Genomic DNA, 25694 nt, shown 5'->3' on the forward strand with positions numbered 1-25694 from the left:
CCAAAAACAGGCTCTCGCTATTACAATCCATTATGAATGCAACTGCGAGGCTGATCTTCCTTGCCAAATGTTTGTCTGCTGCTCCGCTCTGTCAGTCCCTCCATTGGTTGCCGGTTTTCTACCATATTCAATACAAAATATTTTTACTTACACATAAGACTATTAACCAGACCACACCAACATACATCTCTTCACTCATCTAAAAAATTTCACCCAACCTCTCTGCTCAGGACAAGATCTGCGTCTCTCATCCCTACACATTACTTACTCGCATTCCTGGTTACAGGACTTTTTTGGGGCTGCACCCACTCTATGGAATGCCTTACCATGCACAATAAGACTTTTTTCTAGTCTCCAATCCTTCAAGCGTTCCCTGAAAACTCGCCTCTTCAGACAAGCTTATCAGATTCCAGAACCGCCCACACAACCACCTTAGCTCCATATCTAATTACATCCCCTTTCACAGTCCACACATAACCTCACACATTGACTTTCTTGCACATCCTCCTGACATTTGCCCGCCATTCCTGTGTGACTGGATCATGCAGCCCACCAAGAAACTCTGCATTCTGGCTGGACCAAAATGCAATATATAGCACCTGTCCTTGTGTATCAATGCCTATACCCCTATAGATTGTAAGTTTGCGAGCAGGTTCTTCCTACCTACAGTGTATATCTGTAAATAAATAAAATAATAAATATCACAAACAGGAATATTTGCACTGCATGTAGTGTGATTGTAACATCCAATTATATGAGTGCTCTGCTTATTAGGTTAGAACCTTATAACAAGTTATTGAAATATAGGACGGTATTGAGTAATTCTATCTTTTACAGACACTCACTTCAATATATATTCAGTGTATATTGGGCAGCACAGACTGTGTAATGGTTAGTATTGCTGCCTCACAGCACTGAGGTTGTGGGTTCCATTCCCAGTATGAAGCTAACTGTGCTTGCGTGGGTTTTCTCCGTGTACTCTGGTTTCCTCCCACAGTCCAAAAATGTAATTGGCCACCAACAAAAATTATTGTGATTGTGTGCATGTAATAGGGATTATACATTGTAAACTACACTGTGGCAGGGACTGATGTGAATGGCCAAATATTCTTTGTAAAGCGCTGCGGAATATGTGTGCACTATATAAATTACTGGTTGTAAATAAAATAAATATAAATTGCTATATTTTGTAAGCATATATAACACACAATGAATCTTCAAATTTAATTCATATTTCTATTCTTTATTAACACAATTTGTATGTTTCTTTGAATGCTGTCTTTAAATCATGTTTCGCTGGATATATTTTATTGAGACTTAGTAAAAGTTTAGATTTCATGTACAATTTGTGCACCATACAAGACGATCCTTCCTCTTCTTGTTTGTTATATACTGTATTTCATTGATTGTCATAGGCAGCACCCCAGAGGTCTTAAGAGAACTGTATCAGAAATACAAATTCAGGGCACTTATAGAATTTGAACTTGTACAGAAGTTTATTTTGTGCTCCTCTACAGTCTAGACAGGAAGTTTGAACACCCACTTGCAGGTATGTAACTTTGCTCCTCCTGTTCCCCTTTCTTTTTGCCTGTTTTCTAGTTTAGACTAGAGTAGAGAATTTTATTTTTTTCTCTAAGCAGGACTTACTACTTTGTTTCCCCAGCAATGCGCTTCCTTGAACCACTGTTCTGTGATGGGGTGACACCCTGTGGGGAGGACTTCGTGCACTGACTTGCTAAGTGTGGTTCCTGTTATCCGTTCCGTCTATGGGCCATATTCAATATGGGTCGAAAAGTCCAAGGTCAGACTTTTCGCCCTCATCGCCGTTTTTTGCAGGGATAAAGTATCGGGCGCGTGCCCACTTATCCCCGCATTCAATTAGGATCCGTCAAAAATGGGACCAGGCAGAAGGGTAAGTATCAAAGTCCTTGGAATTTTTGGGAAACCATCCTGGCACCCGCCTAAAGATGGTCTGACATAGTGGATCACTATGGGTACCTCCTATTTGGCCTGCTGAAGGTAGTCAGGGTTTTTAAATAGCCGCGGCAGGTGCATAAATGCGGCTTTGGTAGAAGTGGTTTTTTTTGGGGAATAAATAACTAGTCCCATCAAATTTGGGGTACATGAAAATGGGTGCAAGCATATTTTTAAGTCCCTAAAATTTTTTTTTTTCAATTCTTTAAAAATGCACCTGCCAAACTTGATTAACAATTTTGCTAGTTTAAAACTTTGTTCCCCAATAATTTTGTTTTTGCCCCCAAATTAAAGTAAATTTTTTGGGGTGTCCAGAAGATTTTTTAACTTTTTTTTTACACCGATTACTTTTAGGCTGCAGGCTATTTTATTTAATTCTTAAACATTAAACCCCAATTCTGCACTTTTTTCGCCATGTATTACATGGTGAAAACTTATCCCGTTTTTTAACAAAGACTTTTTGCACCTGAGAAAAGTCTTTTGTAATTGAATATGGGGATAAGTGAAACAGGCAAAAATTACATCATCGGCGATAAATTAACGCTGATAACGGACTTTTCAAACCTAATTGAATATGGCCCTATGCTGGAAGTTAGGATGGACATGTAGTCAGTGCTGGTACCGGGTAAGGAAGCCATAATACATGTTAGCATGTACACTGCTATCCCATAATTCTTTGCGAGTCCACATATGCACAACATAGTCGTAAAGCAAGGTGTCGGGCTCCTGAAGATGCCTGCAAATAAAAATTCTTGAGATGAAATGGGTGAAATGGTGTACTAAATAGCTCTGTCACCATCTCAGGAATTTTTCTGACAGTGGTTCCTTTCTTAATCTAGAACAGTGGTTCTCAAACTCTGTCCTCAGGACCCCACACAGTTCACTTTTTGCAGGTCCCCTAGCAGCTGCACAGGTGTATTCATTACTCGCTGACACATTTTAAAAAGGTCCACGGATGGAGCTAATTCTTTAACTTGATTCAGTGTGGAGACATGGAAAACGTGCACTGTTTGGGGTCCTGAGGACCGGGTTTGAGAACCTGTGATCTAGAAGACCAGGCCCATGATGGCAAAAATGTTCATCCCCTGTGCGGTGTACTTGGCAGGCAAAATACAAGAGGATAGCAGATTGTCTCAGTTTACTTCAAGTCCATTTAAGAGAATGGGCCTTGTATGAAAAGGTTGGCTGCCAACATCTTCAAACATTAAGATAAATTAATTCTATTCATGTCACCTAGACACCAGAGCAAGGGGAATAGATGCTCTATCAATGCCATGGTACTTTCAGCTGATGTGTTCCCTCCTTTTCCTCATTGCCTACGCTGTACAAAAGGTCAGGAATAAATCAGTGGAGGTCTTAATAGTTCTTATGTTTTGATGTAGTCCATGGTTTTCAATGGTGTGGCAAATGCTTCTGTATCCTCTATTTCTTTGGATAAATCTTCTGCACTAGGGCCCTATTTGTCAAACCCTAATGTTCTCTCTTTGAGATTGTGGAAGTTGATATGGTTGCTTCTAATGCAGGTTCAGCGGTGTCTACAAAATTGAGGTGGTATTTAAGCTAGGAAACAAGTAGTCTTGTTTTTACTATGGAATTAGACAGTAAAGTGGTACAAACTTACTTACACCATTATTTTTTACTCCAAGCAGTAAAGAAAATTTAACCTAAAAAGCATTTTGTGGCCCCTTGGGATCTTAATCTAGTCCTGCATAAAAATAAATGTAATAAATAATAATAATAAATGTAATAGTCTGATAAATTGATCCTTTTGTCTACCTCAAGTGGCTTACACTTAAATTAAGCCACTTGAGAATAAGAGAATAACGTCCTGTGGTCGAGGTAGCATTTTTTGAAAATATATAAGGACCAATTGATGTCGCAAACTAATTTTATTTTTCTACCTAAGGTAGTGTCTACTTCTCATGTTATATGTCCTTCTGTCTATTTGCAACCAACTAACAAAGCAGAAAGTTTACCTACTATGTTGTGTGTTAGGAAGATTTCTGTGTACGTTTCAGAAGAAAAAAATTGAGTAAGACTTTTTTTTTTGTTCTTTCTGTGGGATTTACTCAGACATGCTCAATTCAAACATACTGGGTGGATCAAGATTTCATTGTGCAGGCTTACAATGGGACATAAATGAGATGGCAGAAACTGTTAAGGGGGGAATTCAATTGTATTTTTGGGAGCCCAAAATAGTGGGCACCCGTCAGAACAATTCAATTGTTGCTATAATCGGGCATCCATTACTTTTGACATGCCAAAAAGCACCAGGTTTAGCCACGCAAAGCGGCTTAATCATAGACTTATTGAAAATTTTTGCTCGCCATCTCAGGAGTCTGCGAGCAGAAATGTGCGGATCTGCAGCTATGGGTGGCCAAATGGCAGTATTGCTGCCGGTATGCGCCATCTAGTGGCTGGCGTGAAAAAACTAATGAAAGCCCTTCTAATGGCACATTCCACAATGGTGACTACAATATCTTGGTCACATTATGTTCTGTTTGTGACGACTTCTGTTAATGGTCAGTTTGAAATGTAAATGTGTAACCAGTTTTTTCAATAAAAAAGTGATATTTGCCTTACCTACTATTTGTGTTTAATCTACTATCTTACATATAAAAAGGACGCCACTGAATGACCTACTTCCGGGAACCAGGAGCTGGCGTTGCTAAGCAACCCATCGGCTTGCGGTCCAAACTGGAAGTATCCACCGCGACCATGTCGGGAGCATACTGAACTGAGAGGCAAAACAATCACATGTATAAAAAACATATAAAAAAAGACAAACAATGTCATAAAAACAAGAGTACATATTAATGCAAACATACAGATATAACATTAACAGGCATAAGAAAAAGCATAGGGAGGCCCTACACATCATCAATCAAAACAATTTTTTTTTTCTTTTTTTTAGTTGATTAAGATGATCACCTTTATGTTATGACTGACATTGAGCATTTCTAGGAAATTAAATAACAGTAATAATTTTATGTATAATAAGGTATTATGTTGAGCCATTTTTAAAAGCTGTTCGTATCTCAGCATTCACAGATGAAACCAAAGCAAATCACAGCAAACTTGCAATTTAGAAGAGCAACTATTGCATGCTATTGTATTTTAGCATCAATAAAAATTTGAAGGTTATATCTGTGTCAGTATTATTTAAAGACCTGTTAGTTGAAAAATATTAAAGATTAATGCAAATTACAACTTAAAATAACATTTAAGCATTGTATGCAATATTTGAGAAAGTTCAAATGTAAAACATACTTTTTTTTCTGTTTACTTTAGGCTGAGGTGTGGGATCTAGACATTTTACGAGCAAGTCACAGATCATGGCCAACAGAAGTCACCGATATCAAGGAGGGATTCATTGTTGTAAAAGGACACTCTGGGGTAGGTTCCGTTTATTTTTTTGCAAATGATTTTATTGATGTTCTGTAATGGTTTACAAACAAGTTATATCCAAAATCTTAGCCGGTACTGACAATCCGTGAAGACGGGATGTAGGAGATTCATCATTGTCTTAAGTTTTGAACATTTATAGATAGATATAAATGTAAGTTGTATTTACGTGATAACATTACCAAGCAACGGTGAGGCATTTAAGAGATTAACAATAGAAAATAGACATGGTACTCCATACACCATCTATAATTTAAAGCGTAGGGTGGGGGAGAGACAAAGGGAAACACACTAGAGAGGGGGGAGGGAATATAACCAGAAATGGCACCATCGATTCAGCTTAATCCTTTAGACCACAGGTTATCAGACTCTGTCCTCAGGACCACAAAGAGTGTTTTTTTTTTTCCGGGTCTCCTCACAGAATCATTTAGCTCCACCGGAGGATCTTTTAAAATGTGTCAGTGAGTAATGAGTACACTTGTTCCCCCTGCCAGGAGACTTGAAAAATGTGAACTGTGTGGGATCCTGACGACAGACTTTGAGAATTACTGCTGTAGACTATAAGCAAAAACTCTTATAGAATACATACAAAATTGAGGTGTACAAGAAGGGGAAGGTAGCAGCGTATTAAGGGGGTCTATTTACTAAGCAGTGTTAGGGGACAGAGAAAAGTGATAAGGTGCCAGGCAAGCAGCTCCCAACTGTCATCTCACAGGCTGTGTTTGAAAAATGACAGTTGGGAGCTGATTGGCTGGTACCTTATCACTTTTCACTCTCTCCTAACACTGCTTAGCAAATAGACTCCTAAGATTCTAAGGACAATTTGTGAGTCAAATTCCGTTCTGTAGGTTCAAACAGCATTTGAGCTTCGATTTTGTGTCATTTCATCGAAGGTATCTATATACTGCTCCTATTTTCTATAAAATTTCTCTACATATTTGTTTACATCAGGTAGAGTAGCCCGTCTGTCAAAGTAAAGCAGTAGTAATATCTTTAACTTCATTGAGGGAGGGGGCCGATTTTGAAGCCCAATGTAGAAGTATTATCTTCTTCGCAATAGTAACCAATATAATGGATTTCTTGTCCTGACCTAGGTCCCAATTGTTGAAGTTAGCACAAAGGCGTGCTAGTGGGTCAGATATTAAAGAGAAAACATAGTATTAATGAAGCCAACCACTTGATACCAAAACTTCTTAACCTTCCCACAATCCCACATACAATGCATGAATTTAGTTGAGGCAATACGACATTTTGCACAAGCTCTGGACTCATTGGGTACCATATGTTTGACTTGTGCAGACAAGATATTTGCCCTATGTATAGTGTACCTATGTATGTGTACCTCCTGTAAATAAGCTGACTGTGGCCACTTTAAGGTGTTATCATAATGTTTAGCCAGATCGGAGTGTGAGAGCAATTTCGGAATGTCAGATCACCATAAGTGAAACAGTGCGTCCCAATGTGGTTGTGTAAGATTATCCTGCAGAAGAGGACAAAGATATTTGGTACGAAACGGTATGAATGTAACTACTCTCTGAAGTGAACAAAGGATCCTAGGATAAAAGTTTGTATGTTGTTGCATTCAGTGTTGATTTATAATGTTGAATTTGCAGAAACATGAAAAATTGTTGTTTTGGAACTTGGTATTGCTGCTGCAGATCCAAGAAGGAAAAGAGATTGCCTCCAGGATCGAATACTTTGGAAGTACAAGATAGCTCTTTATCCCTCCAGCAAAGAAAAGTGTAGTTGGATAGAAAGGGTGGGAAGGAAGGATTGCCCCAAAAGGTGACATATGGAGAGCTACAGTGGTTTCTGTGAAGTTTCTTATTAATATGAATCCATGCATGATGAGTGGCTATTTTAAAATTGTAAAAGAGCTAGATGAGTGGAGCAATTAATGCCAGGCTCTATCAATATATATACTTTTATCCAGGAGCCAGTCACGGATATACCTGAAGAAAACTGTCAAGGAATGCAGATCTGGAGTGCCCATTCGTCCTTTGTCTCGCATGGATTGTAGTTTAGTAAAGACTATCCTAGGCCCCTGTTTTGCCACAAGAACTGAGATATATCCCTATAAAAACCACAAATGTCAGATGGTAATAGGCTAATAGGAATCATTTGCATTACATAAAATAGTTTAGGATAAATAATGCTTATCACCACTGCCATGCAGCCCAGTAATGAGAGGAGGAGGAGGGTTTTCCAAATATCCATTAGAGCAGTGGTTCTCAAACTCTGTCCTCAGGACTCCACACAGTTCATGTTTTGCAGGTCACCCAGCAGGTGAACAGGTGTAGTCATTACTCACTGACACATTTTAAAAGATCCACAGGTGGAGATAATTATTTCACTTGTGATTTTGTCAGGAGACCTGGAAAACATGCACTGTTTGGGGTCCTGGGGACCGAGTTAGAGAACCTGTGTGCTAGAGAAATAACTTTTGAGAGCACCGTACAATAGATGGTCTTTGTAGAGTTTGGAAAGGTAGAATTAATGTGTATTCTTAGATACTTAATCTTATTAGGGACCAGACGAAAATAAATTAAGGGCCGTATTCAATTAGGTGCGAAAAGCCGTTTTCGGCGAAAACTTATCCCCGTATTTCCCGGTGCGGAAAGTCAATGCAGTGAACTCTGAGAAAAAGTTTCACCTACGAATAGCAGTCGGAAAAAAGTGCAGAATTGGGGTTTTGGAGTGCAGACGTCCGGAAACCACTCTGCAACCTTAGGACAGAGCCCAAAGGTAAACCGTGTCAAAAAAAAGTTTAAAAAATACTTAAGGACATCCCTAAAAAGCACTTTAATTTTGGGGGCGAAATAACCAAAGTTGGGGGGCTAACTTAAAAACTAGCGAAATAGACTCCAGGGAGGTCCCCAAGTATGCACCAGGTATTTTTAAGATTGCAGATGCTTGCGTCAGTGGATGTTTTAATGTTTTTATTTTAAACTTCACAATAGCAACTTTTAAATATGCTAGCTCCCATTTTCATGTACCCCAAATTTGCTGGGATTAGTTTTTTTTTTTTTTTTTTTTAAATATTGCTTAATGCCATTCTTCACCACTTCTTCAAAGACGCTAATAGCAAGCTTTTGGAAAAAATAAAGTACCCAGAATAGCTTTATTAGGGGTACTAGAACAACCCTATAGTGTCCCTATGTTAGTGCATCTATTCGGGGGTCCAGGCATTTTTCCCCATTTTCTGACAGGACTTTTCGCCAGGTCCGAATTCGCCGGGTGCCGTTTTTGCCGATTCCTAATTGAATACGGGGAAAGCGGGGACGCGCGCGATACTTTTCCGCAGGTAAAACCAGCGATGATGGCGAAAAGTCCGGCATGCAAAAAGTTTTCGACTTTTCGCACCTAATTGAATACGGCCCAAAATGAGGAATATTCTGAAACAAGGCAAGAGACACTTATAGGGAGAATTTAGCAACGTTAATCTTGTACCCAGAATAGTCTAATATCCATAGCAGCTGGGATCGTATTTACTGGGTCAGACATGACGAGAAGCATGTTGTCTGCAAATAATGCGACTTGAGTAACGTTGCCAACCGAAATGCCTCTTACTAAGTTAGATGTACGCAACACAACTTCCAAAGGTTCAATAGCTAGGTTGAATAGAAACGGGGAAAGAGGGCATCCCTGCCTAATAGCTCTACATATGAGAAACGGGGAAGACAGGTACCCATTGCATGAACACAAAAGATTAAATACCACCAAGGTACTCAACAGGTGCTGGAGTGAGGAGTTCAACCAAGCGCTAAAAAATAAGTTACATATATAGATTAATAAAAATATACATATATGGCATTAGGATTCATTAAGAATAGTTTATTAGATATAATAAAATGTCACTATACTTTTGTACTGTTTTGGATAAACTGATAAACTCACACAGTTCTGACGTGACAAAATAAAAAGGCAAATGATCTCACCCACAACTTTTAAGTCTGATATCTGCCTGTTCATTTACAGCACCTGCTTGGTGGACACTGGGGGTGCCAAGAGATGCAAATTTTAGGACTGTCCACTGGATAATGATTTTTATCACCACTAGAGGAATATCCCTTTAATATGTTAATCTACAATTCAGAATGATGGGTCCTCAAATCATATGGTGTCCATGTGTGGTATAGTCCAAACAAAGATGATATATATTTACTCCCAGTTGGCTTTGTCCTTTTTGGTCCCAAGGCTGGTTCAGGTTGATCGATGGTTATCCGGAACAAATAAGTCCAATAGGATAAAAATTGGTTGAGGGTGACAATCCCTGGTGGTCCCTCAGGCGTTTTGCTGCATCAAGATGCAGCCTTTTCAAAGGTGTCCAATAAGTGTGCAAGATGTGTGTACTATCTTGTGCACTTATTGGGCACCTTTGAAAAAGCTGCATCTTGATGCAGCTTAATGTGTTGGGAAACACCAGGGATTATCACGCTCACCCAATTTTTAGCTTATTGGACTTATTTGTTCTGGATAACCATAGATCAGCCTCAACCACTGGCTACACCTCTCAGCATCTTGCTGTATTGAGTTTGTATTGACCAGCCTCAAATCTTATATTGGGTAACTGGCTACACACTCCGCAATTAATTTATAAGTAATGTTAATTTGCACTTCAGTGTATAGTATCTTTTTCTGATGTGTGTTTTTTTCCCCTTAGTTAGCTTATTGATGTATAGACCCAGATCTTTGCTTAAGCTTGGGCATACACGTACAGCTAAAATGTTTGTCAGACTGACAGACATTTTATTTGGCAACCTGCCAGCCACAGATGTCCGCGGCATACACTGTGAGATTTCTCAGTGTATTAGCTCGACATCTGCGCTCCGCCCCCGGGGGAGGAGACTTTTCCCTGTTCCTTCCATGGGAAGGAACACCGGTAATGTCGGTCTGTCGCCCGCGGCTGGGCATACACTGCCCTATGTGGCCGACAGGTTACCCCCTAAATATCGCATCAGACGGGCATGCTGGACAATCCGGCATACCCCACCGAGCAACATTTAACCCTTGGTCGGCCGCGCACACGCTACAATTATTGGGTCGATCTGCGGATCACCCTGATAATTGTAGCGTGTATGGCCAGCTTTAGTTGTATGTGCTGTTTGTTTGCTTAAGTTAATTTATTGCTAGCCATATTAGTGGGAGTGTTTTGGGGGTTGTTAGCAATCAGTGGATTCACATACCAGGTCTAATATTCAAGTTTCATTATTAGGCTGTAGTGCCCAATCTCATAAGTGCCCAATTTAAAAGTGCACTTTGCATTTTTAATCGAATATTGGCGTTATACTGGCATTAAACTGAAGTGAAATAGAAGTAATAAAAAGATCTACACACATTCAAGAACCAAAACTGTACTGGAACAAAGTTTAAACAACCACTGTGAGTTCACAATGTCCTTACTGCATGATCCATTAGCCTACATAACCAGGACTTTCATCACTGGACTTTCTGTTTAGACACAACAAAAACCTTGTGCCTCAACTGCTACTATTTATGCTGGCTCTGTGCTTTATATATAATCTTAATGCATACGGTATCTGTGTTAATGTCAGCTTACCTCTCTAATAATGTCTTTTTACTTTAGCTCCTGTGCCTAGTCTTACATCATCTAGCTACTACCACTGTCTACTTTATTCTTCACTTTCTACTAACCTCAAATCTCCACTTTTATTATACTCATTAATACATTTTTTTTGTACAGACACCTTTCCCCATATTGTACTTTTTTTTTGCATTTCTGGAAATGTACACTTTCTCTTACACTCCTTCATTCCTACTTTCAACTCTTTCTTCCCCTATTTACCTAATCCTTACCATGGCCATGTATTCCTCAACTCTCCTCTTCACTAAATGTCTACCTAATCTTTTGTTCTGCCCCTTGCTTCCACCTTTTATCCTTTCCCCCTTGTCTCCTCTACTTCCTTCTCCCATTTTCTCCCCTGCTCTGTTTGCCTTCCTCCACCTCTTCTCCCACTATTCCACTTTCATTCTCTTATACCCCATGGAGGCCCTACTACAAAACTGCTAATTTCTCCTCCCACCCTCCTCTCCCTGTCAATTCACCCCACCTCCATCCACATCTCATTAATCTCCCTCCCTGCCCACCTCCTACAGGTTCCCCTCCTAGCACTGGAGCCCGCACGATCACTACACTCTATTTATCTTGGTCCCCCAAATTAATCTCATCTCCACGTTGCAGCAACCCTGATGATCTCATTCACATCTCTTCCACCAACTCTGTCCCTCTATCCTGTGCCCTCTGGAATGCCAGATCAGTCTGTAATAAACTGGTCCCCACCCATGACCTTTTCATCTCCAACTCTCTGAATCTCCTAGCTATTACTGAAACCTGGATTTCACCCTTCTCCTGCAGCTCTCTCCTCTGGGGGCCTCATCTTCTCACCCCCCCCCTTTGCGGCCTGGGGTTCACTATGGGGGTGGTGGTGGGCTCCTTCTATCCCCCGGTTACCAACTCATACCTTCTGAACCATCCCTTTGCATTCTCTACATTTGAAGTTCATGCCATACACCTCTTCCAACCAGTACATCTCCGAGTAGCTGTCATTTACCGTCCTCCTGGCCCTCCCTCCAAGTTCTTTGACAACTTTGCTTCCTGGCTTTCTCTCCTCAGATCTTCCCTTCATTATCCTAGGTGACTTCAATATACCAATTGATATCCCCACAGAATCCTCTGCCTCCAAACTCCTTACCCTCACATCTTCATTTGGCCTCTCCCAATGGACCTCCTCTCCCTCCCATGCGAGTGGGCATTCGCTTGATCTTGTCTTAACTCACTGTTGTGATATTTCTGATTACTCCAATTCCCCATTCCCCCTCTCTGACCATCACCTACTCTCTTTTAACCTAACCCTTTCTCCTTCCCCTCCTCTACCTCCCTAAAGCCACCATCACTAAGCATAACATTGAGGCTATCGACAGTCTCCTTTTTCTTCCTTGCTTAACTCTCTTCTCTCCCCTATCCTCTCTCTCTCTTGCCCTGAACAAGCTGCTTCCCTATGCAACGCCTCCCTTACTTCTGCTCTTGACTCTGTTGCTCCAGGACCACTACGTACCCTCCCAGATCCACATCTCAACCCTGGCATTCCAAATGCACCAGATATCTTCAAAAGTGTTCGACAGTGGAGAAGATCACGCTCTAAGGCAGATTTTCTCCATTTAAAATTTATGCTGTCATCCTACAGTGCTGACCTTTTCCTCTCTAAACAGTCATATTTCAAGAACCTCATCTCCTCCCAGTCCTCAAATCCCCAGCGTTTCTTCTCCACCCTCAACTCCCTACTATGCCCACCCCCTCCTCATCTCCCTTCCTCGCTCTCTGCCCTTGACTGTCACGACTCTGGGGAAACTGACCACCTGTGATGGAGCAGGCTTCGCTGGTTGGGATAGCGGCAGCACTAACAGTGGCGGTCTGAGATAAGTCTTCCTCATAGAACGGCACAGAGTAGAATAAACAGGTCACAGTAACAATGGATGTAGACAGACTGTGTTGGAGCAGGAACTGGATACGTGATGATTAGGATTAAAGTACGGAAATTTATTAGACTTACACAACAGCAGAAGACTTTGGTTCAGATGTTTAGAACTTAAACTCAGAGATGAACAGCGGGAGTCCGAAGTCAGATGTACTTAGGAAATTCAGCTAGACAAATGCAGGAGACCTTGTTCTGTTACTGAGTCCGTATACTGTTCTGTAGACACTGAAGTCTTCACGTAGTAACGCTGGGTTGACCCCAGGTAACTGAGACTGAATCCTAACTGAGGCAGACTCAGTTAAAGTTATAGCAAAAGTCCTAGAGCAGAATACTGAGCTATGCTCAATATAACAATGGCTTGGAAGTAACTTCAGAGATACTGAACTGAGTTCAGACAAACGATAGCTAAAGTTCACTAGGTCAGGAACAAACGTAGATTCGACAGGAGCCAAAAGGAAACCTTTAGGAGACATTGCACAGACGCTGACTGAGAGTCCAGGAAGGGTTTAAATACAAAGTGTCTGTTGCTGGTTGGACAATTACTCACAGCTGACCCAGAAGCAGGGCAGGATTGGGAGATGCGGAATCAGGTGACCAAACCAAGATGGCTGCTCCCATGATCCGGAGAAGTCAGCATGGATGCAAGGAACAGTACCAGGTAGTGAAGATATCCTCGGTTAAGTAATAACAGTGAAAGAGTGGCTGGTAGCGGGGCTGAGTGGTAATCTCCCCAGCAGCGTTAAGTCCCATGCGGCTGACTCCATTCAGCATGCGGGGAGAGCGGGCACATAGCAGAGTGTGCCAGAACTTGATTAGAAGGAGCGCGACTGTCTGGACCCTCTGTAATGATCCGGCAGCCCTCCTGACATTGACTTTTCTATCTACTTCATATCTAAAATTGATTCCATATGTTACAACATCATATCCAACCAGTCCTTCAGCTCTCCACCTCCTCCTTTCCCGGAATACCCCTCCCCATCCATTTTACAGATGCTGACATCCTTCTCCCTTGTATCTGGAGAGGAAGTCATGGCCCTCATCCTGTCTTCCCCCACCCCCCCTTCCACCTCCCCCCCTGACCCCTCCCCTCCCATCTCCTCCGCTACTTTTCTCCGCTACTTTTCTCCTTCTGCCTGCTCCCATCTGGCCCACCTCCTTAATCTTTCCTTCTCATCAGGCACTGTCCCTTCTGCATTCAAGCATGCCCTTGTCTCCCCATATTCTTAAAAAACCTACCCTTGATCCTAATATTCTCTCTAACTACCGACCTATCTCTCTCCTCCCTTTTGCCTCCAAACTCCTTGAGCGCATTGTTTACAACCACCTTACCACCTTTCTTTCCTCACACTTCCTTCTTGACCATTTTCAGTCTTGCTTCCGTTCTCTCCACTTCACTGAAACTGCCCTCACAAAAGTCAGCAACGACCTCCTTGCTGCCAAATCCAAGGGCCATTACTCTCTGCTCATTCTCCTTGACTGATCTGCTGCTTTCGACACTGTGGACCACCCTGTCCTGCTGCAAATCCTTCACTCACTTGGTCTACCTGACACTGCCCTCTCCTGGCTGTCCTCCTATCTCTCTGACTGATCTTTCTGTTTCCTCTCATGACTCCTCTACCCCCTCCCCCCCACACAACCTTTTTCAGTAGGTGTCCCCCAAGGGTTCTGTTCTTGTACCTCTCCTATTCTCCCTGTATACTTCCTGAACTCATCGGCTCTTTTGACCTCCATTATCATCTCTATGCTGATGATACTCCTCAGATCTACCTTTCCTCCCCTGATCTCTCCCCCTCTCTACTGACTCGTATCTCCTACTGTCTCTCTGCTATCTCTTCCGGGATTTCCCAGCGATTTCTTAAACTTAATATGTCTAAGACAGAGCTGTTCGTCTTCCCACCCTTCACCATAAACTCACTTCCCACTATTTCTTTATCTATTGATGGCACAATGATCTCATCTAGCCCCAAAGTGTGCTGTCTTGGAGTCATCCTGGACTCATCCCTCTCCTTCAAACTACATATCCAGAACCTCTCACAGTCCTGTCGTTTTCATCTAAAAATATTTCCAAGATCAGACCCTATCTCACCCAGGATGCTACGAAAACCCTCATACACTCACTGTTCATCTCAAGATTGGACTACTGTAATCTCCTATCTGGCCTCCCCAAATCCCATCTCTCTTCTCTCCAGTCTGTCCTCACTGCTGCTCCTCGGCTCATCTTCCTCTCCAAACGCTCTACACCTGCCTCCCCTCTCCTACAAGCCCTCCACTGGCTCCCCTTCCCTTTCAGAACCCAATTCAAGGTTCTCACCCTCGCTTACAAAGCCCTCTCCAAATCTTCTCCCATTTATACACTACCGTTCAAAAGTATGGGGTCACTTAGAAATGTCCTTATTTTTGAAAGAAAACCACTGTTTTTTCAATATAGATAACATTAAATGAATCAGAAATGCACTCTATACATTGTTAATGTGGTAAATCACTATATTAGCTGCAAACGTCTGTTTTTAATGGAATATCTACATAGGTGTATAGAGGCCCATTTCCAGCAACCATCACTCCAGTGTTCTAATAATGCATTGTGTTTGCTAAGCGTGTTAGAAGACTAATGGATGATTAGAAAACCCTTGAAAACCCTTGTGCAATTATGTTGGCACAGCTGAAAACTGGTTTGCTCGTTAGAGAAGCTATAAAACTGGCCTTCAGTTGAGCTAGTTGAGTATCTGGAGCATCACATTTGTGGGTTCGATTATACTCTCCAAATGGCCAGAAAATGAGAACTTGCATGTGAAACTGGACAGTCTATTTTTGTTCTTCGAAATGAAGGCTATTCCATGCGAGAAGTTGCTAAGAAATTGAACATTTCCTACAACGGTGTGTACTACTAACTTCATTTAACAGGCTCTAACCAGAGTAGAAAGAGAAGTGGGAGGCCCCACTGCACAACTGTGCAATAAGACAAGTACATTAGAGTCTCTAGTTTGAGAAATAGACGCCTCACAAGTCCTCAACTGGCAGCTTCATTAAATGGTACCCGCAAAACGCCAGTGTCAACGTCTACAGCGAAGAGGCGACTCCGGGATGCTGGCCTTCTAGGCAGAGTGGCCACGAAAAAGCCATATCTGAGACTGGCCAATAAAAGGAAAAGATTAATATGGGCAAAAGAACAGACATTGAACAGAAGAAGATTGGAAAAAAGTGTCATGGACCGATGAATCGAAGTTTGAGGTGTTTGGATCATGCAGAAAAACTTTTGTGAGACGCAGAACAAGTGAAAAGATGCTGCAAGAGTGCCTGACTCCATCTGTCAAGCATGGTGGAGGTAATGTGATGGTTTGGGGCTGCTTTGGTGCTGGTAAAGTGGGAGATTTGTACAAGGTAAAAGGGATTTTGAATAAGGAAGACTATCACTCCATTTTACAATGCCATGCCGTACCCTGTGGACAGCGCTTGATTGGAGCCAATTTTCTCCTCCAACAGGACATTGACCCAAACCACACCTCCAAATTCTACAAGAACTATTTAGGGAAGAAGCAGGCAGCTGGTATTCTGTCTGTAATGGAATGGCCAGCGCAGTCACCAGATCTCAGCCCCGTTGAGTTGTTGTGGGAGCAGCTTGACCGTATGGTACGCAAGAAGTGCCCATCAAGCTAAGCCAACTTGTGGGAGGTGCTTCAGGAAGCGTGGGGTAAAATTTGTTGAGTTAATCTGAAGAAATTTCACCCCACGCTTGCTGAAGCATCTCCCACAAGTTGGATAAATTATATGGGAAAGATTTCTGGACTGCCCACCCTAAATATATATATATATATATATATATATATATATATATATATATATATATATATATATATATATATGGGAGGTGCTACCTGATGAGACTAATTGCAGGCACAAAAACAGACAAATCTCAGGTGTACAACTCCAAATTATTGATAATATATAAATAATATATGGGGGTGTTCTGCGCACTGGATTTGAATCGTAGTATGTTGGAGACCTACCCTACAGAGGTTACTTGGATATGGTGGGTAGGCCCATAACCTTGGCCAAGATTATGCTAAAAACCTCTATTGATTGCAAAATTGCATTTATATATTACCTCAACAAATTAAAAGCTAGAATGCCAAAGGTCTGCAATTGCTGCAAAAGGAGCATTCTTCGACGAAAGCAAAGTTTGAAGGACAAAATTATTTCAATTAAAAATCATTATTTCTAACCTTGCCAATGTCTTGACTATATGTTCTATTCATTTTGCAACTCATTTGATAAATAAGTCAGTTTTCATGTAAAACACAAAATTGTCTGGGCGACCCCAAACTTTTTTAACGTTAGTGTATCTCTGATCTAATCTCCCTTCACTCTCCTGTCCGCCCTCTTCGTTCAACTAATGCACGCCGCCTTTCATGCCAACTGATTACTTCCTCTCGCTCTTGCCTCCAAGATTTTGCCCGTGCTGCTCCACACCTTTGGAACTCTCTCCCTTTCCCCGTCAGACTCTCCACCTCTCAACAATCATTCAAACTGGATCTCAAGACCCACTACTTCATTAAAGCCTTCCAGCTCTCATACTAACTTGCTGCTATATGCTCCTTCCTCCCCGTCTACCCCATCTGTGTCACACTTGTTTGTCTGCCCTTCCCCTTTAGAATGTAAGCTCTTATGAGCAGGTCCCTCTATCCTCTTGTGCTTCTCCCTACTTTATTTTATCTACTTCTTTCTCCCCACTAGGGCACCTAACACTTGGTTGCTTAATCTCTGCTGCTTATGTGGGTGTTATGGTCGCTAATGTAGCAATGTCTATTATCCATGTCCTTGTCCTGTATTGTATTGTACTGTAAGTCTTTGGTTACGTATTTGTTTATATATTTTGTTAAGGCGCTGCGGAAAACTTGTGGCGTCATATAAATAAATGTTGATAATAATTACCAGCCCTTGGGACCAAAAAGGACAAAGCCAACTGGGAGTAAATATATATCCTCTTTGTTTGGACTATACCACACATGGTCACCATATGATTTGAGGACCCATCATTCCGAATTGTTGTTTAACATATTAAAGGGAGATTCCTCTAGCGGTGATCAGGATCATTATCCAGTGGACAGTCCTAAAATTTGCATCTCTTGTCCACCACAAAGGTGCTGTATGTGAACAGGCAGATATCGGACTTTAGGGTTGTGGGTGAGATAATTTACCTTTTTATTTTGTCACGTCAGAACTGTGAGATTATCTGTACCCTATGCATAATTCAGACATAGTATAATAGGCCTAACATATAAACTGCTGACCAGAGACATTATAGAGCCACCAAAGGGGAGTGAGAGGAGAATTGGGAGGAACACACAATCGGAGAGAGAGACCACAAACAGAATGGACAGGGAAGAGAATAATAAGCAGAACACACTATCTTGAAATGCAAAGTGTTTGTGAAATAAGCATTTCAGGTAATAAAGAAACAGAATCTTAAAGAAACACACAGGTCATCAGACGAGACTTCCAACTACATTCCATTTACATATCGCAATATGTCTGCAGTGCCCGTCTAACCCCATTATTATAACATTTTAACAATAAGCAGGCTGCATTGTAAGAAAAATGAAAGCAAATTCAACAAACATTGACATGAAAGAATGTTGACCATCAAAACACAAATTAAACATTTGATAAGGTAGCTAAATACTTAATCAACAAAGGAACACATGCTGTAATATATTTGTGATGTAAAAAAAAACTCAGAGTAAAAAGTATCATCAGATGAGAGCAAGGATTCTCACAGATCCAAAATGTTATCTGGGGTGGTAGATTTATTGACAGTTTATTATTTATTAACAGTTTCTTATATAGCGCTGCAAATTCCGTTGCGCTTTAGATATGACAGGACCACTGAACCTTCAAAGCAGGTAATTAAGAAAGGGAGTCAGATGTCCTGAGTAGCCACTTGTTCCTTCTGATGATATGCTGCAGCATCATCTGGGTTGCAAAAATCTTTGTGTCAAACCTTCGAAGAGACTCAGCCTGGCAGGATAGATTATTATTATCCATTATATGGCGCCACAAGGGTTCCGCAGCGCCTTACAAAGTACAGAAACAAATGAGCACACAAAACAACAGTTATTAACAGTACAGACAATGCAGGACAAGTACATGATTTATAAACAATGCTGCATAACACCTAAATAAGCAGCAGGGTGTCAGTAACCAAGTTTTAGGTGCCATTGTAAATTAAAGTAAAAGTAAGGCAAGAAGAAGCACGTGAGGGAAGAGGACCCTGCTCGCGAGAGCTTACATTCTAAAGGGGAGGGTCAGATAAACAGGGGTGACACAGATGGGCAAGATAGTGAGGAATGAGCATAGAGTAGTGGGTTAGGATGAGCGCTGGAAAGCATTGAGGAAGAAATGGGTCTTGAGAGCCCATTTGTAGACTAAGAGCCAGGAAGCCAAGTGATGGAGGAATTTTGAACGAAGGCCAGGGAGACAAAAAAATGGCAGCTACTTGAAGACGTTGGAAGAAGCAAATGTCATGAGTGTCGAATGGAAAGAATGAGATGGAGGGTTCAGAAGGTAAGACTTGGTAGGAGTGACCCAAGGATAGCAGGCCAGGGTGTGTGAGAGAATGTAAGGCTCCCAAAGGAGATAGCTGCAGGAGCAGTGGTGTAAGATGGGTAAATTCAGGGTTTGGTGATGGCAAGGAGAATCAAGGCGTTGCAGATGAAGTGCTCATGAATGGGGACCAGTTTATTATAGACAGAACTGGCTTTCCAGAGGGAACAGGAGAGAGGGACAGAGTTAAGAGGCAAGAGGAGAATGAGATTATTAGGGTTGATGTAGTGTGGAGGTGATATTGATCTAGAGAAGGGGGATAAGGAGTGTGGGGGTATGTGGCTGGCTACTGAATGAGGAAGGGTGACAGCAGGTGGTGGGTAAGGTGGAGGTTTAGTGTGGTGTGGGGGGTGGGAAGAGGACAGGTAACTTGGAGAAAAGAGAGGGTGCAGGGTTTAGTGGTGGTGCAGCAGGACCATGGTGGAAGAGAAGTGAATAATACTGGAGTTGTGGGAGATGCAGTGGAGAGACTTACAGTCAGGTGCATAAATATTGGGACATTGACAGAATTTTCATATTTTGGCCTCTATTCACCACCACAATTGCTTTGAAATGAAACAAACAAGATGTGCTTTAACTGCAGACTTTCAGATTTAATTTGAGGGTAATTACATCCAAATCAGGTGAACGGTGTAGGAATTATAACGGTTTCTATATGTGCCTCACACTTTTTAAGGGGCCAAAAGTAATGGGACTATCAACTGAAAAGCTATTTCATGGACAGTTGTGGGCTATTCCCTCATTATTTCATTATCAATTAAGCAGGTAAAAGGTCTGGCGTTGATTCTAGGTGTGACATTTGCATTTGGAATCAGTTGCTGTCAACTCTCAATATGAGATCCAAAGAGCTGTCACTATCAGTGAAGCAAGCCACCATTAGGCTGAAAAATCAAAACAAACCCATCAGAGAGATAGCAAAAACATTAGGTGTGGCCAAATCAACTGTTTGGAACATTCTTAAAAAGAAAGAACGCACCGGTGAGCTCAGCAACACCAAAAGACCCGGAAGACCACGGGAAACAACTGTGGTGGATGACAGAAGAATTATTTCCCTGGTGAAGAAAAACCCCTTCACAACAGTTGGCCAAATAAAGAACACTCTCCAGGAGGTAGATGTATATGTGTCAAAGTCAACAATCAAGAGAAGACTTCACAAGAGTGAATATAGAGTGTTTACCACAAGATGTAAACCATTGGTGAGCCACAAAAACAGGAAGACCAGATTAGAGTTTGCCAAACAACATCTAAAAAAGCCATTACAGTTCTGGAACAACATCCTATGGACAGATGAGACCAAGATCAACTTGTACCAGAGTGATGGGAAGAGAAGAGTATGGAAAAGGAAAGGAACTGCTCATGATCCAAAACATACCACCTCATCAGTGAAGCATGGTGGTGGTAGTGTCATGTCGTGGGCATGTATGGCTGCCAGTGGAACTGGTTCCCTTGTATTTATTGATGTTGTGACTGCTGACAAAAGCAGCAGAATGAATTCTGAAGTGTTTCGGGCAATATTATATGCTCATATTCAGTCAAATGCTTCAGAACTCTTTGGACGACGCTTCCCAGTGCAGATGGACAATGACCCGAAGCATACTGCAAAAGCAACCAAAGAGTTTTTTAAGGCTAAAAAGTGGAATGTTATGCAATGGCCAAGTCAATCCCCTGACCTGAATCCGATTGAGCATGCATTTCACTTGATGAAGACAAAACTGAAGGGAAAATGTCCCAAGAACAAGCAGGAACTGAAGACATTTGCAGTAAAGGTCTGGCAGAGCATCAACAGGGATGAAACCCAGCATCTGGTGATGTCTATGGTTCCAGACTTCAGGCTGTAATTGCCTGCAAAGGATTTGCAACAAACTATTAAAAAGTGAAAGTTAGATTTAGGATTGTTTAGTTTGTCCCATTACTTTTGGCCCCTTAAAAAGTGTGAGGCACATATAGAAACCGTTGTAATTCCTACACCGTTCTCCTGATTTGGATGTAATTACTGTCAAATTAAATCTGAAAGTCTGCAGTTAAAGCACATCTTGTTTGTTTCATTTCAAAGCCATTGTGGTGGTGAATAGAGGCCAAAATATGAAAATTCTGTCAATGTCCCAATATTTATGCACCTGACTGTATAGGTGCAAAGGCCTTACGCGGTCAATTCCACCGAAAAGTCATGAAATATGTAGTGCTCAGAGCCTTCCCAGGTGAGCGATTGTATCTTCCTAGAGGCATTCTGGAAAGCCATTTTATGGGGATAAGACATCTAAATAATGTCACTCTTGGTCGGGATGTAGGTGAGGAGGCTGCTTTCCCAACACTCTACACTCTTTCAATCTCTACTGTAGGTCTTGGCACTCGGACTGTGCTAATTCAGGGCCCTTCACAGATTCAGGAGCAACAATTAGGCTGATATTGATCCTACGAGAACGATTTTGTTAATCGGCAAGTTTATTGCACAAGTGATAATCTTTTTCTAAATTGTGTACAGTGTGTTTTAGCTGTCACATCCTGAAAGGTGTCAAAACATTTGTGCAGCTTCAGAAACTCGTTGAGAGAGACATTGAAGCTGCTGTGTAATAGATACTACCTGCGTCAGAATGGGGGCCATGGTGTTCTTTAAGGCCTCCACTTCATCTTCATATGGGATGGAAGTATCTGAGGCATTACGCACCTGTATGGGATCAGCTTTCTTTGCCACCGGAGTAATCGAGGCTTTCCGGGGCCATATTGGGGTCAGCCATTCTCTTCTCCTGCCTCTGGGGTTGCGGGACGGGTATTAGCGGCGGTGGAGGAGATGAGAATTTCTCCATTGTCAGGCATTTTTTTTTATTATTTATTTTTTTTTTTTTATAGAGTTTAGGGCTAGAAAACCTGCTGTAGTTAATGAGTAATGTTGCCCAATATCACAGATAATCAATGTGAGGCTGGTACTGGAAATAAACTTATACCTGTATTAAATGTGGTTAGGAGATGGCCATACATCACCGCTATTGACTTGTGTGCAGTCAATTTAATTTCATATTACTTTGCAGCAGATGGTATAGGGTTCTGCAGAACATGGTATGAGGCATATCCAAGTAGCGCCCATGGCGATTCAATTATCTGCTAATACCCCATAGCTTTTCTCCACGTGGTAAATACTGTACCTAATTAGATATGCCCATATGAGTTGGGCCAACATATACGTTTTATAATAAGAGGTCAGTATATAACTAGAGTGTGCTACAATGGTATTCAGAACTATTTTCATAGCCATATGAAAGTAGTTATTTGATTTTGCAATGTAGCGAAATGGACATCTGGTGAGCTCTGAATAAGTATAGGATACATGGTAACATCATAATTTTATGTGCATTGGTAGGCCCAATAGTTATATGATTTGTTGCTCAAGAACATATTGCAGGGTTTTAAACACATTTAGCTTGAAACTATATTTCTACTTCAGGGTCCATAGGGTATCCACAGGATACCTTGGGGTATAGGTGTGACGTCAGTCGCAGGGCACCAAAGAGTTAAGCTTTCAGCCTCCCAGGATGCACTAGGTCCCCCTCCTATACCCCGCCCCCGGGCCAAGGCACCTCAGTTTAGTTTGGTGCCCGGCCGGAGTCGGGTGCACCTGTTGGAGTGGGGGCTAGAAGAGCCCCTGAAGCTTTTTCTTCATGCAGCTGTGGCTGCACATCTGGATGAACAGCATGGACAGTCAGTCCTGACGTCCATGCTGTCTTCCCTACACCCCGCTGGTACCAGAACGCCGGTACTGATCCGGGGATGCTGGTGGGCGTCTGGGGTCACAGCTAGCGGTGACCCCAGATGCTCCGGACCATGGCCGGATTCAAGGGGGACAGAGGTAAGCAGCGGGGTCCCGCGGTGGGTCCCCGCTGATCACATGGTCCTAAGTCCCCAGGCAGGGGGCTCCCTGGGGACTGGCTGCAGCGTGGAGCCAGGCGACCAACCTGCGCTTCCACTACCCCCTGGGACAGCGGACCGCAGCAGAGCGGTAGCGCTGCGGCGTCCCAGGGTTTAAATGCATGCCAGGGGAGCGCGCCTTCCCTGTCTCACAGCCGGCGCCTCCCCCGCTGCACACAGCCCTCTCTGCATGCTGCCGACTGGTCCTGTGGCAGCGCTCCTCCCCCAGGCCAGCCTCCTCTCTGCTCCTCGGCGGCCATCTTCTCCAGAACGCATGGTGAACGCTGCTGGAAGCGCTGAACGGAAGCATCGTGGTCTGGGTCCCCCCGCATACCTCTCCTCCGCTGTGGCTCAGGTCTGTGTATGCAGCGCTGTGTCCTACCAGGCCCTGTGTCTGTGTAGTTGAGTAATCAGCGCTGTTAGTGCAGGAATTGTTATTTCTCTGCATTGTATGTGACTGTGCTAGCGCTGCCTGTAACTTTTCTTCTCTAAACTGTCAGCTTTATTACTGTCCCTGTTCTTCTGCTAAAGCCCTTGCGGTGCGGTGCTGCAGGGTGGTCTCTCGCCTATTTAATACTTAATTGGTGAGAGAGGTCACATACGTGGTGCCATCATGTCTGAAAGTGATTTTCCCCTCCGGCTACAGTGTACCACGTGCAAAGTACCGTTAGCGGAGGGGGAGGGTAGCGCGGAGGGCCTTTGCCGGCAGTGTTTGTCCATGGCGCGGCCTATTACGGTTACAGCACCGGTACAGGAGCCGCCCTGGGCTTGTTTCGCTCAGGCGTTAACAGCTTTAGTGGGCCAGTTAGCTCCGCAGCCCGCGTTTACTCCGATGGGTTTGTCCCAGCAGTCTGTGGTGTCGTCACCCATGCAGGGGTTCCCACGACAATTGGTGGTACCCCACAGTCTCCCTATTTCCCCGCTCCCGGGTTCTCAGGAGCCAGCGTGGGTTAACTCCCTGACGAGTTCTGTACAGCACTTGTCGGATGTGTTGCAAGGGGAGTCTGTGATGCAGCCTCATAAAAGGCCGGTGGCGTCTCTGTCCGCTCCTTATGAGGATGACGAAGGGACGTCTGATGATGGGGAGATTCTGGATCCTTACGATCAGGAACCTCTCCATACTAAGGACGCTGATGCTAAGTCCAAAGTATATATTCCTGGACTTATCCGGGCGGTCCGCCCAGCCTTGGTGATTGAGGACGAAGTTCCCCCAGCGGCTAAATCTAAGTATGCCTTTTTCAAAGATGTGAAGGGCGATGCCACAGTCTTTCCTCTTTCGGGTCAGTTGGTGGACCATTTAGAGGAGGCGTGGAAACAACCTGGCAAAAGATACCAGCCGCAGAGACGCCTGGCGGTGGCTTATCCGTTCGCGGATAATTATTTTGCTAAGTGGGAATCCCCTCCACAGGTGGATTCTCACGTGACCCGTCTTGTCCGTAGTGCCACATTGCCGATGCCATCCATGTCCTCCCTTAAGGATGCTACGGACCGCAAGGTAGAAATCTGTCTGAAGTCCGCTTATTCCCTTGCAGGGGGGGCAGCACGGCCGGCTATGGCCATTTGCTGGGTTGCCAGAGCGATGGAGCGCTGGGCGGATTCATTAGAGGCTTCTTTTGAATCCGACTGTCCGGCCGAACAGGCGGAGTTGATTGGCAATCTCCGTGATTCGGCCACCTACATCAACGAGGCGGCTCTAGACATTAGTACTCTGGTGTCTAGAATTTCTTCAGCAGCGGTAGCTGCTCGTCGCACCTTGTGGCTGCGATCCTGGAAGGCGGACGCAGATTCCAAGAAAGGTCTGGAAGCGTTGCCGTTTACCGGAGAAGTTCTCTTCGGTCCGGATCTGGATAAGATTGTGGCCACGCTGGCGGCAGCCAAATCTGCTTGTCTCCCGTCGGCCGCTGCTCCTTCTGGTTCGGGACCATCGTCCTTTCGGTCATCTAGGGCCCAGGGCAGGCCCAAACCACAGTCGTTTCCTCGACAGGCTGGCCCTAAGAAATCGGTCAAGCCCCGGAAGCAGGCATGGAGTACCAGACATCCGGCCCCCAAGCCAGATGACAAGCCTGCGGCCTGACGGTCCGGGCCTCCCTTTGGGGGATCCCAGGGAGGGAGGCCGCCTGCTACAGTTCGCCCAGTGTTGGTCGACCACTACGACAGACACTTGGGTTCTGGAGGTGGTTTCCCACGGATACGCCCTCTCCTTCCGGCACAGACCCCCGGCTCGCTTCTTCACCACGGGTCTCCCATCAGACCGGAACAAGGCTACGGAGCTGCGGAAGGTATTGCACACTATGCTCCAGGCTGGAGTTATAGTGGCTG

At 43.3% G+C, this 25694-nt stretch overlaps 1 protein-coding gene across 1 annotated transcript in view; it reads left to right on the top strand.

The window, feature by feature from the left end:
* Nucleotides 1-25694, top strand: part of EDC4 (enhancer of mRNA decapping 4) — a 516382-nt gene that overhangs the window by 128251 nt on the left and 362437 nt on the right. The window contains exon 7 of the mRNA XM_088470908.1: nt 5266-5370. Within this exon, the coding sequence (XP_088327034.1) occupies nt 5266-5370 (105 nt within the window). The remainder of the gene's footprint in view (nt 1-5265; nt 5371-25694) is intronic.

The sequence above is a fragment of the Taudactylus pleione genome, unplaced genomic scaffold, assembly GCF_031769625.1.
Source record: "Taudactylus pleione unplaced genomic scaffold, aTauple2 ptg000106l, whole genome shotgun sequence".
NCBI lineage: Eukaryota > Metazoa > Chordata > Amphibia > Anura > Myobatrachidae > Taudactylus > Taudactylus pleione.